General features: G+C 34.6%; 1 protein-coding gene across 1 annotated transcript in view; it reads right to left on the bottom strand.

Annotated features, from left to right (window-relative positions):
* Positions 1-13,229, bottom strand: part of TLL1 (tolloid like 1) — a gene marked incomplete at both ends in the record, with an annotated part of 254,674 nt that overhangs the window by 100,350 nt on the left and 141,095 nt on the right. Inside the window, one exon of the mRNA XM_082838587.1 lies at positions 11,530-11,645. Within this exon, the coding sequence (XP_082694713.1) occupies positions 11,530-11,645 (116 nt within the window). The remainder of the gene's footprint in view (positions 1-11,529; positions 11,646-13,229) is intronic.

Raw genomic sequence — 13,229 nt, 5'->3', positions numbered from 1 at the left:
CCAGGTTCAATCCCTGGTTGGGTAACTAGATTCACATGCATGCCACAACTAAAGATTCTGCATGTCATAACTAAGATGTCTGCATACCGCAACTAAGAGTCTGCATGTTGCAACTAAGATCCCGTGTGCTGCAACGAAGACACAGGGTAACCTAAATCAATCAATCAGTCAATCAATATTTGAAAAAATGGTTAAGACAGCAATTTTATGTTGCATGTTTTTTTATCACAATAAAAATGTTAGGTAAATATCTGCATATAGATCAATGTTAAGTGCAAAAAACAATAATAACATCTCATTTGCTTCAGAAAGAAAACAAGTTTGAAAATTTATCAAAACAATAGCATGTGCCAATATGAATCATAATCCTTTTTTAGCATCTTTTATGGTTTGGGAGGAGGATAAAGATACTAATTTTATACGACTCCATTAAAAGAGTAGGCTGGAGCTTCAAGATGATGGAAGAGTAAGACACAGAGATCACCTTCCTCCCCAAAAATACATCAGAAATACATCTATATGTGGAACAACTCCTACAGAACACCTACTGAACGCTGGCAGGAGAAAGAAACTCCCCACGTTCCTGGGTAGGGAAAAGAAAAAGCAGAGACAAAAGAATAGGGATAGGGCCTGTACCAGTGGGAGGGAGCTGTGAAGGAGGAAAGGTTTCCACACACTATGAAGCCCCATCGTGGGCGGAGAAGGTGGGTGGCAGAGGGGGGAAGCTTCGGAGCCAAGGAGGAGAGCACAGCAACAGGGGTGTGTAGGGCAAAGCAGAGAGATTCCCACACAGAGGATCGTTGCCGACCAGCACTCACCAGCCCAAGAGGTTTGTCTGCTCACCCACCGGGGCGGGCGGGTACTGGGAGTTGAAGTTCGGGGCTTCGGAGGTCGGATCCCATTGAGAGGACTGGGGTCTGCTGCGTGAACACAGCCTGAAGGCCGCTAGTTCACCATAGCCAGCGGCGGGGGGGGGGGGGGTGGGGTGGTCTGGGAAAAAGTCTGGAGCTGCCAAAGAGGCAAGAGACTTTTTCTTGCCTCTTTGTTCCCTGGTGCGCGAGGAGAGGGGATTACTGGTGCTGCTTAAAGGAGGTCCAGAGACGGGCACGAGCCGCAGCTATCAGCGCAGACCACAGAGATGGGTATGAGATGGTAAGGCTGCTGCTGCCGCCACCAAGAAGCCTGTGTGTGAGCACAGGTCACTCTCCACATCCCCCTTCTGGGGAGCCTGTGCAGCCTGCTACTGCCAGGGTTCTGGGATCCAGGGACAACTTCCCCGGGAGGACAAACTGCATGCCTGAGGCTGGTGCAACGTCACACTGGCCTCTGCTGCCACAGCCTCACCCCACATCCGTACCCATCCCGGTGAGGGGTCCTGTCTTGTCTGAGCTAAGAACAGACGCCCTCATGCGACCTACTCACAGAGGTGGGTCCAGATCCAAAGCTGAACTCCTGGAACTGTGTGAACAAAGAAGAGAAAGGGAAATTTCTCCCAGCCGCCTCAGGAGCAGTGGATTAAATCTCCAGAATCAACTTGATGTACCCTGCATCTGTGGAATACCTGAATAGACAACAAATCACCCCAAATTGAGGAGGTAGACTTTGCGAGCAAGGATATGTATATATATTTTTGACTTTTTCTCTTTTTGTGAGTGTATATGTGTATGCTTCTGTCTGTGATTTTGTCTGTATAGCTTTGTTTTTACCATTTGTCCTAAGATTCTCTCTGTTCTTTTTTTTAATTACTTAAAAAAATTTTTTGTTAATAATTGTCTTTTTATTTTAATAATTTTATTTCACTTTATCTTCTTTCTTTCTTCTTTCTTTCTTCCTTACTTCCTACCTTCCTTCCTTCCTTCTTTGTTTGTTTGTTTGTTTCTTTCTTTCTTTCTCCCTTTTATTCTGAGCTGTGTGGATGACAAACTCTTGGAGCTCCACAGGTGTCAGGGCTGTGCCAGTGAGATGGGAGAGCCAAGTGCAGGACATTGGTCCACAAGAGACCTCCCAGCTCTAAGTAATATCAAATGGCAAAAATCTCCCAGAGATCTTCATCTCAATGTCAAGACCCAGGTCAACTCAACGACCAGCAAGCTACAGTGCAGGACACACTATGCCAAACAACTAGCAAGACAGGAACACAACACCAGCCATTAGCAGAGAGGCTGCTTAAAATCATAATAAGGCAACAGACACCACAAAACACACCACCAGACGTGGACCTGCCCACCAGAAAGACAAGATCCAGCTTCATCCATCAGAACACAGGCACTAGTCTCCTCCACCAGGAAGCCTACACAACCCACTGAACCAACCATAGCCACTGGGCACAGACACAAAAAACAACGGAAGCTATGAACCAGCAACCTGTGAAAAGGAGACCCTAAAAACAGTAAGTTAAGCAAAATGAGAAGACAGAGAAACACACAGATGAAGGAAGAAGGCAAAAACTCACTAGACCTAACAAATGAAGAGGAAATAGGCAATCTACCAGAAAAAGCATTCAGAATAATAACAGTAAAGATGATCCAAAATCTTGGAAATAGAATGGAGAAAATACAGGAAACATATAAGAAGGACCTAGAAGAACTAAACAGCAAACAAACAGTGATGAAAAACACAATAAATGAAATTAAAGATTCTCTCGAAGGGATCAATAGCAGAATAACAGAGGCAGAGGAACGGATAAGTAACCTGGAAGATAAAATAGTGGAAATAACTACTGCAGAGCAGAATAAAGAAAAAAGAATTAAAAGAATTGAGGACAGACTCAGAGACCTCTGGGACAACACTAAACACACCCACATTTGAAATATAGGGGTCCCAGAAGTAGAAGAGAAAAAGAAGGAATGAAAAAATAGTTGAAGAGATTAGAGTTGAAAAATTCCTTCATATGAGGAAGGAAATAGTTAATCAAGTCCAGAAAGCACAGAGATTCCCATACAGTATAAATCGAAGGAGAAACACACCAAGACACATATTAATCAAACTATCAAAAATTAAATACAAAGAACACATATTAAAAGCAGCAAGGGAAAAACAACACATAAGGGAATCCCCATAAGGTTAACAGCTGATCTTTTAGCAGAAACTTTGCAAGCCAGAAGGGAGTGGTAGGACATATTTAAAGAGATGAAGGAGAAAAAACTGCAACCAAGATTACTCTACCCAGTAAGAATCTCATTTAGATTTGATAGAGAAATTAAAAGCTTTACAGACAAGCAAAAGCTAAGAGAATTCAGCACCACCAAACCAGCCTTACAACAAATACTAAAGGAACATCTCTACACAGGAAACACAAGAGATGGAAAGGACCTACAATAATAAACCCAAAGCAGTTAAGAAAATGGTAATAGGAACATACATATCGATAATTACCTTAAATGTAAATGGATTAAATGCTCCAACCAAAAGGCACAGACTGGCTGAATGGATATAAAATCAACACCTGTATATATGCTGTCTACAAGAGAACTACTTCAGAACTAGGGACACATACAGACTGAAAATGTGGGGATGGAAAATGATATTCCATGCAAATGGAAATCAAAAGAAAGCTGGAGTAGCAATTCTCATATCAGACAAAAAAGACTTTGAAATAAAGACTATTACAGGAGACAAAGAAGTACACTACATAATGATCAAGGGATTGATCCAAGAAGAACATATAACAATTGTAAATATTTATGCACCCAATATACGAGCACCTCAATACATAAGGCAAATACTAACAGCCATAAAAGGGGAAATCGACAGTAACACAATCATAGTAGGGGACTTTAACACCCCACTTTCACCAAAGGACACATCATCCAAAATGAATATAAATAAGGAAACACAAAATTTAAATGATATATTAAACAAGATGGACTTAATGGATATTTATAGGAGATTCCAACCCAAAACAACAGGATACACATTCTTCTCAAGTGCTCATGGACGTTCTCCAGGATAGATCATATCTTGGGTCACAAATCAAGCCTTGGTAAATTTAAGAAAATTGAAATCATATCAAGTATCTTTTCCGACCACAGCACTATGAAACTAGATATCAATTACAGGGAAAAAACCTGTAAGAAATAAAAACACATGGGGGCTAAACAACACACTATTATTAAACAAGAGATCACTGAAGAAATCAAAGAGGAAATCAAAAAATACCTAGAAACAAATGCCAATGAAAACACGATGACCCAAAACCTATGGGATACAGCAAAAGCAGTTCTAAGAGGGAAGTTTATAGCAATACAGTCCTACATTAAGAAACAAGAAACATCTCAGAAAACAACCTAACCCTACACCTAAGGCAATTAGAGAAAGAAGAACAAAAGAACCCAAAAATTAGCAGAAGGAAAGAAATCACAAAGATCAGATGAGAAATAGGTGAAAAAGAAATGAAGGAAATGATAGCAAACATCAATATAACTAAAAGCTCGTTCTTTGAGAAGATAAACAATATTGATAAACCATTAGCCAGACTTATGAAGAAAGAAAGGGAGAAGACTCAAGCCAATAGAATTAGAAATGAAAAAGGAGAAGTAAAAACTGACACTGCAGAAATACAAAGGATCATGAGAGATTACTACAAGCAACTGTATCCAAATAAAATAGACAACTTGGAAGAACTGGACAAATTCTTGGAAATCCACAACCTTCTGAGACTGAACCAGGAAGAAATAAAATATGAACAGACCAATCACAAGCACTGAAATTGAAGCTGTGATTAAAAACCTTCCAACAAACAAAAGCCCAGGACCAGATGGCTTCACAGGCGAATTCTATCAAACATTTAGAGAAGAGCTAACACCTATCCTTCTCAAACTCCTCCAAAATATAGTAGAGGGAGGAACACTGCAAAACTCATTCTACAAGGCCATCATCACTCTGATACCAAAACCAGACAAAAATGTCACAAAGAAAGAAAACTACAGGCCAATATCACTGATGAACATAGATGAAAAAATCCTCAACAAAATACTGGCAAACAGAATCCAACAGCACATTATAAGGATCATACACTATGATCAAGTGGTGTTTATCCCTGGAATGAAAGGACACTTCAATATATGCAAGTCAAGCAACGTGATACACTATATTAACAAACTGAACGAGAAAAACCATATGATCATCTCAGTAGATGCAGAGAAAGCTTTCAACAAAATTCAACACCCATTTTTGATAAAAACCCTCCAGAAAGTAGACATAGAGGGAACTTTCCTCAACATAATAAAGGTCATATATGACAAACCCACTGCCAACATCGTCCTCAATGGTGAAAAACTGAAACCATTTCCACTAAGATAAGGAAGAATACAATGTTGCCTACTCTTACCACTATTATTCAACATAGTTTTGGAAGTTACCCACAGCAATTAGAGAAGAAAAAGAAATAAAAGAATCCAATTTGGAAAAGAAGAAGTAAAGCTGTCACTGTTTGCAGATGACATGGTACTATACATAGAGAATCCTAAGGATGCTACCAGAAAACTACTAGAGCTAATCAATGAATTTGGCAGATTAGCAGGACACAAAATTAGTGCACAGAAATCTCTTGCTTTCCTATACACTAATGATGAAAAATCTGAAAGTGAATTTTAGAAAACACTCCCATTTAGCCTTGCAAGAAGAAGAATAAAATATCTAGGAATAAACCTACCTAAGGAGACAAAAACCTGTATGCTGAAAATTATAAGACACTGATGAAAGAAATTAAAGATGATACAAATAGATGGAGAGATATACCATACCCTTGGATTGGAAGAATCAACATTGTGAAAATGACTCTACTACCCAAAGCAATCTACAGATTCAATGCAATCCCTATCAAACTACCACTGGCATTTTTCACAGAACTAGAACAACAAACTTCACAATTTGTATGGAAACACAAAAGACTCCGAATAGCCAAAGCAATCTTGAGAAAGAAAAATGGAGCTGGACGAATCAGGCTCCCTGACTTAAGAGACTATACTACAAAGTTACAGTAATCAAGATGGTATGGTACTGGCACAGAAATAGAAATATAGATCAATGGAACTGGATAGAAATCCCAGAGATAAACCCACGAACATATGGTCACCTTATCTTTGATAAAGGAGGCAAGAATATACAGTGGAGAAAAGAGAGCTTCTTCTATAAGTGGTGCTGGGAAAACTTCTACAGGTACATGGAAAAGAATGAAATTAGAACACTCCTTAACACCATACACAAAGATAAACTAAAAATGGATTAAAGACCTAAATGTAAGGCCAGGCCCCATTAAATTCTTAGAGGAAAAAATAGGCAGAACACTCTATGACATAAATCACAGCAAGATTCTTTTTGACCCACCTCCTAGAGAAATGGAAAAAAAAAAAAAAAAAAAAAAAAAAACGAATGAGACCTAATGAAACTTCAAAGCTTTTACACAGCAAAGGAAACCATAAACAAGCCAAAAAGAAAACCTTCAGAATGGGAGAAAATATTTGCAAATGAACAACTGACAAAGGATTAATGTCCAAAATTTACAAGCAGCTCAACATTAAAAAAACAAAGAACCCAATCCAAAATTGGGCAGAAGACCTAAATAGACATTTCTCCAAAGAAGATATACAGATTGCCAACAGACACATGAAAGGATGCTCAACATCATTAATCATTAGAGAAATGCAAATCAAAACTACAATGAGATATCATCTCACACCGGTCAGAATGGCCATCATCAAAAAATCTACAAACAATAAATGGTGGAGAGGGTGTGGAGAAAAATGGACTCTCTTGCACTGTTGGTGGGAATGTACACTGATACAGCCCCTATGGAGAACAGTATGGACATTCCATAAAAAATAATAGTAGAACTACTATACGAGCCAGCAATCCCACTACTGGGCATACACCCTGAGAAAACCATAATTCAAAAAGAGTTATGTACCAAAATGTTCATTGCAGCTCTATTTACAATAGGCAGGACAGGAAGCAACCTAAGTGTCCATCAACAGATGAATAGATAAAGAAGGTGTGGCAAATATATACAATGGAATATTACTCAGCCATAAGAAGGAAAAACCTGAGTTATTTATAGTGAGGTGGATGGACCTCTAGACTGTCATACAGATTTAAGTAAGTCAGAAAGAGAAAAACAAAAACCATATGCTAACACATATTTATGGAATTTAAAAAAAAGAAAAAAGAAAAAGAAATTGATGCAAAAACCTAGAGGCAGGACAGGAATAAAGACGAAGACTTAGAGAATGGACTTGAGGACACGGCGATGGGGATGCATAAGCTGGGACAAAGTGAGAGTGTGGCATGGACCTATATACATTACCGAATGTAAAATAGATAGCTATTGGGAAGCAGCCGCATAGCACAGGAAGATCAGCTTGGTGCTTTGTGACCACCTAGAGGGTTGGGATATGGAGGGTTGGAGGGAGATGCAAGAGGGAGTAGATATGGGGGATATATGTGTATGTATAGCTGATTCACTTTGTTATAAAGCAGAAACTAACACACTATTGTAAAGCAGTTATACTACAATAAAGATGTTAAATAAAAAAGTGTAGGCTGGTAGAAGAAGATACCAAATAATAGAATACACATTTAATATTTCCACACCAGTAGAGGGATAAAAAAAGAAATGTGGAAATTCAAACCATAATTGAATACATAAGAAGGTAAAATATAGAACAAAATAAACCAAGTGGGACACAGAGAATGAATATAAGGAGCAATAATACATCAGTAACCATAATAGATGTAACTGCAATAAGCACTCTAGTTAAAGACAAAACTTACCATCATGGATATATTAAAAAAATAAAAGAAAACTGTTTTTTGTCTAAAAGCAACACACTTGAGATGTATATCTTGAATGCCTAAATGTGCAAAGTAAGATAAAGATATACCAGACAGAAATATTAGTCAAAAGAAAGTGTAGATTTATTAATATCAGAAAAAAATAGAGTTTTAACCTAAATGATGACTAGAGATAAAGAGATTTCATATATAATGATAAATGTTTATCAGGAAGATGTAATATTCTAAACCTATATGTATACATTATATAATAATGTTGTGTAAAAATATTTTAAAACTGTAAAGAGCATTTAATAAATCTACCAAATAGTGGCAAATAATATTTTAGTATTATTATATATAAACATACTTTTCTACTATTTGATAGATGAAGGAAAATCAATAAAATAGAGAATATATAAAAAGCACAATTAAGAAGATTAACATGAATATAGAAAACTTTGCAGCCAATTGTTGGACAAAAGACATTTTCAAGCAAATACATTTTTTAAATGAATATTGGTCAATTCCAAGTTCATACCACCAACCTCAAGCTATTTCAAAGTGTGATATCATACAGACTACAGTCTTTCTCCAAAAAGTGATTAAAGGAGAAATTAATAAGAAAAGAAAGATTGGAAAAATAACATATGTTTGCAAATAAAAAAATATGTTCCTGAAAAATATGTGGGCAGAAGAAATGATAAAAGATGAAGAAGATAATTAAAACTGAAAAATAACAAAAATACTATGTGTCAAGCTGGTGAAATTCCGATAAAGTAGTTTTTAAAGGAATATTTATAGCTTTAAATGTTTGTATGATAAAAGAAAAGATGGTTGAAATTAGTGAGTTAAACTCGACCAAATAAGTAAAAAAGACCCATTAAATCTCTAGATTTAATGCAATCTCTATCAAATATCCATGGTATTTTTCCTTTCTTACACTGTTCTTGTCATCAGGATGGCAGAAACTTTTTTTCCAGTTATTATTTTGCTCTTACAAACTGATTTAATTTGATTAATCTTGTGCCAAAACTTTCCATATTCTACAATGCTTTATTTTAAAAACTCATGTATATCGCAGCAACATGGATGGATCTAGAGATTGTCATATTGAGTGAAATAAGTCAGAGAAAGACAAATGTCATATGATATAACATATGTAGAATCTTAAAAAATGGTACAAATGAACTTATCTACAAAACATAAACAGAGTTACAGATGTAGAAAACAAACTTATGGTTACCAGGGGGTAAGGTGGGGGAAGGGATAAAGTGGGAGATTGGGATTGACATACACACATTACTATATATAAAATAGATAACTAATAAGGGCCTACTCTATAGCACAGGGAACTCTACTCAATACTCTGTAATGGCCTATATGGGAAAAGAATCTAAAAAAGAGTGGATATATGTATATGTAAAACTGATTCACTTTGCTATACACCTGAAACTAACACAACATTGTAAATCAACTAGACTCCAATAAAAATGTTTAAAAAAAACTAAGAAAAACTGAAAAAAAAATATCATGTACAGTTTTAAATTTTCTCTGAAGCTTTATCAACTTTTATATCTTGCTCTTCAGTACCTTTATAATGATTTTCATAATATGTTTTCAGGGGCTTATTCAAAGGATCTAAACAGAAATTGATCAACACCTATAACTATATTACAACGTAGACTCACAATGCTTAAAAATAACTATATAAAGAATTATGTATGCATTCATGTATTACAAGTCAGTTGTAACTTTTTATGTATAAAATCTGTTTATGCTACAAAAGAGTTTCATTTAGTTTTCATTGTGAGTATTGCAACATCCTGGACAACTCCATACCCATGATACTTGTAACAACACTCAATTATCAGGGAGTTGAAACTTTCTTAACTGCATTTGCTTTTCCACCAAAACTCAAAGTGTGTATGAGTCATTCCATATGAATTAGTCAAAGACGAAGGATAAAAATCATTTAATAACTAGTAAAAAACAAAAATTGATATTATTACAGTCTTGGTCTGGGAAGACTTTTAAGGTTAGCATTCCAGACAGAATCCAGAAATTAATAGATTTATTCATTTCACTTCTTAATAATTTTAAATTCTATAACCAAACAAACAATATGATAAAAGGAATTTTATGTCTTCCTTTTTAATCCTTACATGTGTAATTTCGTTTTCTTGCCTTAACATGCTACTATTTCCACCAAAATGTTAAAAAAAGAAGAGGACTGGTGGACATACTTGGTTTTTTACCTATCTCAAAGGAAATACTTTCAGAATTACCCTAATGATAATGGTATTTGCACTAATTTTTGTTGCTTCTCTTTATAAGATTAATACTCTTCTATTCCTAGTTTTCTCAGGCTTTGTTGTTAAATCATTAATAGATTTTTTTTCTTGATTTAACTGAGATACTCGTCTAATGGTGCTTGTATATATGTACACATACATATACACACAAACATATATACATAATATATCATACATATATACACATATCCATGCATATATCTGCCCTTGAAATATGTATATATTATTTATATATTTACAGATTGATAGATAGATACACACATACATACAGAGGCATATGTATTTGCATTTGGTTTGGTAATGTGGGGAGGATTTTACATACATATTCAAGTGTGAGTCTGGGTTAAATTTTTCCTTTCTTACACTGTTCTTGTCATCAGGATGGCTATCAAGGTTTTGCTAGCCATATAAATAGGAGAGTGTATCTTTTATTTTATTCTCTGGAAGACTTTATATTAGATTACACTTAATTCTTATTTGATTGTTGGGTAGAACTCACTGATGAAGCCATCTGAGCCTGGATTTCATTGTTGAAAAAATTTTGACTAATAATTCAATTAAATAGTAATTTGATTTCTTTAGTGGTTATAGGAGCATTCAAGCTTTTTATTTCTTCTCAAATAAGAACTTAGTAAGTAATATTTTGTAGTAATTTGCCCATTTCATTTACAGTTTCAAAGTTATTGGCATAATGTTCAAAATGTTCTTTTGGTTCCTAAAGTATCTATGGTTATAATAATCGTTTTATTCTAAATATTAGTTAATTGTGCTTTCTCTGTTATTCTTTTTTCTCTTGATCTCTTTTCACCCATTCCTCTATTTTTCTAAATTGTTTCAAGTACCAACTTTGTCCATACTTTATACAATACCATGATATTTTTACCTTTTATTTATTACTTCCTCCTTTATGTACTTTTTCATTTATTTTATTGCTCTTTTTCTAGTCTCTTTATGTGGATGTCAATCTCATTAGTTTTGGGTATTTCTTATTTCCTAATATGAGCATTTAGGTCTGTGAATTTCCTTCTAAGTACTGCTTTAGGTGAATCTTACAGGTTTGGTATTCTCAGTATTTGTGTTATAATTGAAAATAATTTCTAATTTTAATCACAATATCTTCTTGAATGAATTGGATATTTGATGTATATTTCTCAATTTTAAAATGTGTGGGATTTTTCTAGTTATCCATATGATACTGACTTTTAACTTAATTTCAGTGTGTCTGAGTACATAATTTGTATTATGTCAACCCTTTTAGACCATTTACCATTTCTTTTAAAATTACATCTTTCAAAAAATTCCTGGAGTTTGAGTAATTTCCATTATAAAATTTCTGAGCTATTTTATTAATCAAACAAGAATAAAAAACAAAGTGAATTATATTTGAAAGAAAATGAACCTTTGCATCTGAGATTAAAGGAGAACTCTTGATGGGATAAATTACCTTCTCTCCTGCAGTGACAGAAACTCTCCAGATGCAGTGTGTATAAGATGGGTAGCCGTTTGGAAATCCTGGGGAGGAAAGGTTGCCATTGGATTCTTGTAGGGTTTCTCCACATGCTGAAAGAAAAAAAAAATTTTTGATTTTTTTAAAAGATGAAAAAGATAAGATTTTTCTCTAATTTTTATGAAAGATATTGGACTCATAAATAAAATCTCCAGTCTTTTGGTGTTAGACAAGAATATATATTTGTATTTTATAAAACAATTTTCCTTTCTAAGTAATTTCTCTTTCTTACTTAATTCTTTCTTACTAGAATTTCAGTATACTTAATCAGATTACTATAGCTAACCATATAACAAGATAATGAGATAAATAACCTGAAGAACCACAAAGTTCTTCCTCATGGAAACCTTTCTCATTCATTCTCAAGAAGCCAGTAGCCAACTTATACGTCACCCATATTTAGCTTCAGGCCAGTGAATACCTAGTTGATGTGGCTCTGGGACCATACGAAATATTCCATTAGTATATTTGGTATAGAGTGAGGTTAATTTCAATAATGAATACCATATCAAGGTTGAAAAAAGAAATCTTAAATAATAATGAATAAATAATCAATAAGAGGTGCCAAAATGTCAAGCACAATGAAAATGTTTTCAAAATAAACTGGAAAAAAATTGAAAGATAAAAACATCACGGAAGACACAAATTTTTAAATAAGATGTAGACATTTATTTATTCTCTGTTTTCTGTCAATCATAAGTAGAAATTACTGGAAAAGCAATTATATTTTCCTCTTACTAAGCCTTTCTAATTTCTTGGAAGTGATTACCAGTCATCTGAAATAGCAAATAATAATCAGCTTACACAGCCTCAAGATCTGTGTGATTGATATCTATAGGCCATTTCAACAAAGGCAAGAACAGAGCACAATTAACTCTGTTTCAGCCAAGGTTTGTAGTTAGAAGCATTCTATAATAGATTTCCTTGTTGTTTTTGCAAGACATGGTATGAGCCACATGAACCTAGGCTGCTTTAAGTAACCTTAATTCAAGAATAATTCCTATACTGCAGCCAGTTTATATAAAGATTTATATAAACATGTTTATAACCTTCACTCAACAATTAGAAAGAACAGCTCCTTCCCTCTGAAGGAGACTGAAATAAAAACTGATATACTACCATATTATAGAAGCATAGCTCCCAGCAAGTGAACTCTTGTGTCATCAAATCAATAAATTATAAATGGTTCTGCATATCTTGATTTAAATGAAGAAACAAAGATGATGGCTTTGAAAACATAAAATATAGCTGTAAGAACAGTCTGATAAGATATAAATGTTTATTTAGAAACACAGATATTATGTTTGCACAACAAAATAAATTTAAAGTAAGAGCAAGCAGTGTTTATTCTGATGAATAGGCAGATAAAAGCAACTTCAGAATGAAACAAAAATGCTCAAGGTAAAAAATATATAATCAGCCCTTTCCAAGAATCATTTAAGGATACTGGTAAATGTGACATTACAAGAACCCTTAGAAAAAGGGTTAAGATTTATTAATGCAAACAATGTGCTTCTAACTAGGATCAGTTTAGATGCTAAATAGTCATTTGGGAATTGAGTGTGTTTCAAAGAAAAAAAGCTGCAATTTACAGTAGTTTAGAAATAAATTTTGAAATAATTGAAAACTCCACTAAG

The sequence above is a fragment of the Leucopleurus acutus genome, assembly GCF_964270905.1.
Source record: "Leucopleurus acutus genome assembly, chromosome: 4".
Taxonomy (NCBI): domain Eukaryota; kingdom Metazoa; phylum Chordata; class Mammalia; order Artiodactyla; family Delphinidae; genus Leucopleurus; species Leucopleurus acutus.
This window is presented reverse-complemented; position numbering and strand designations above follow the sequence as displayed.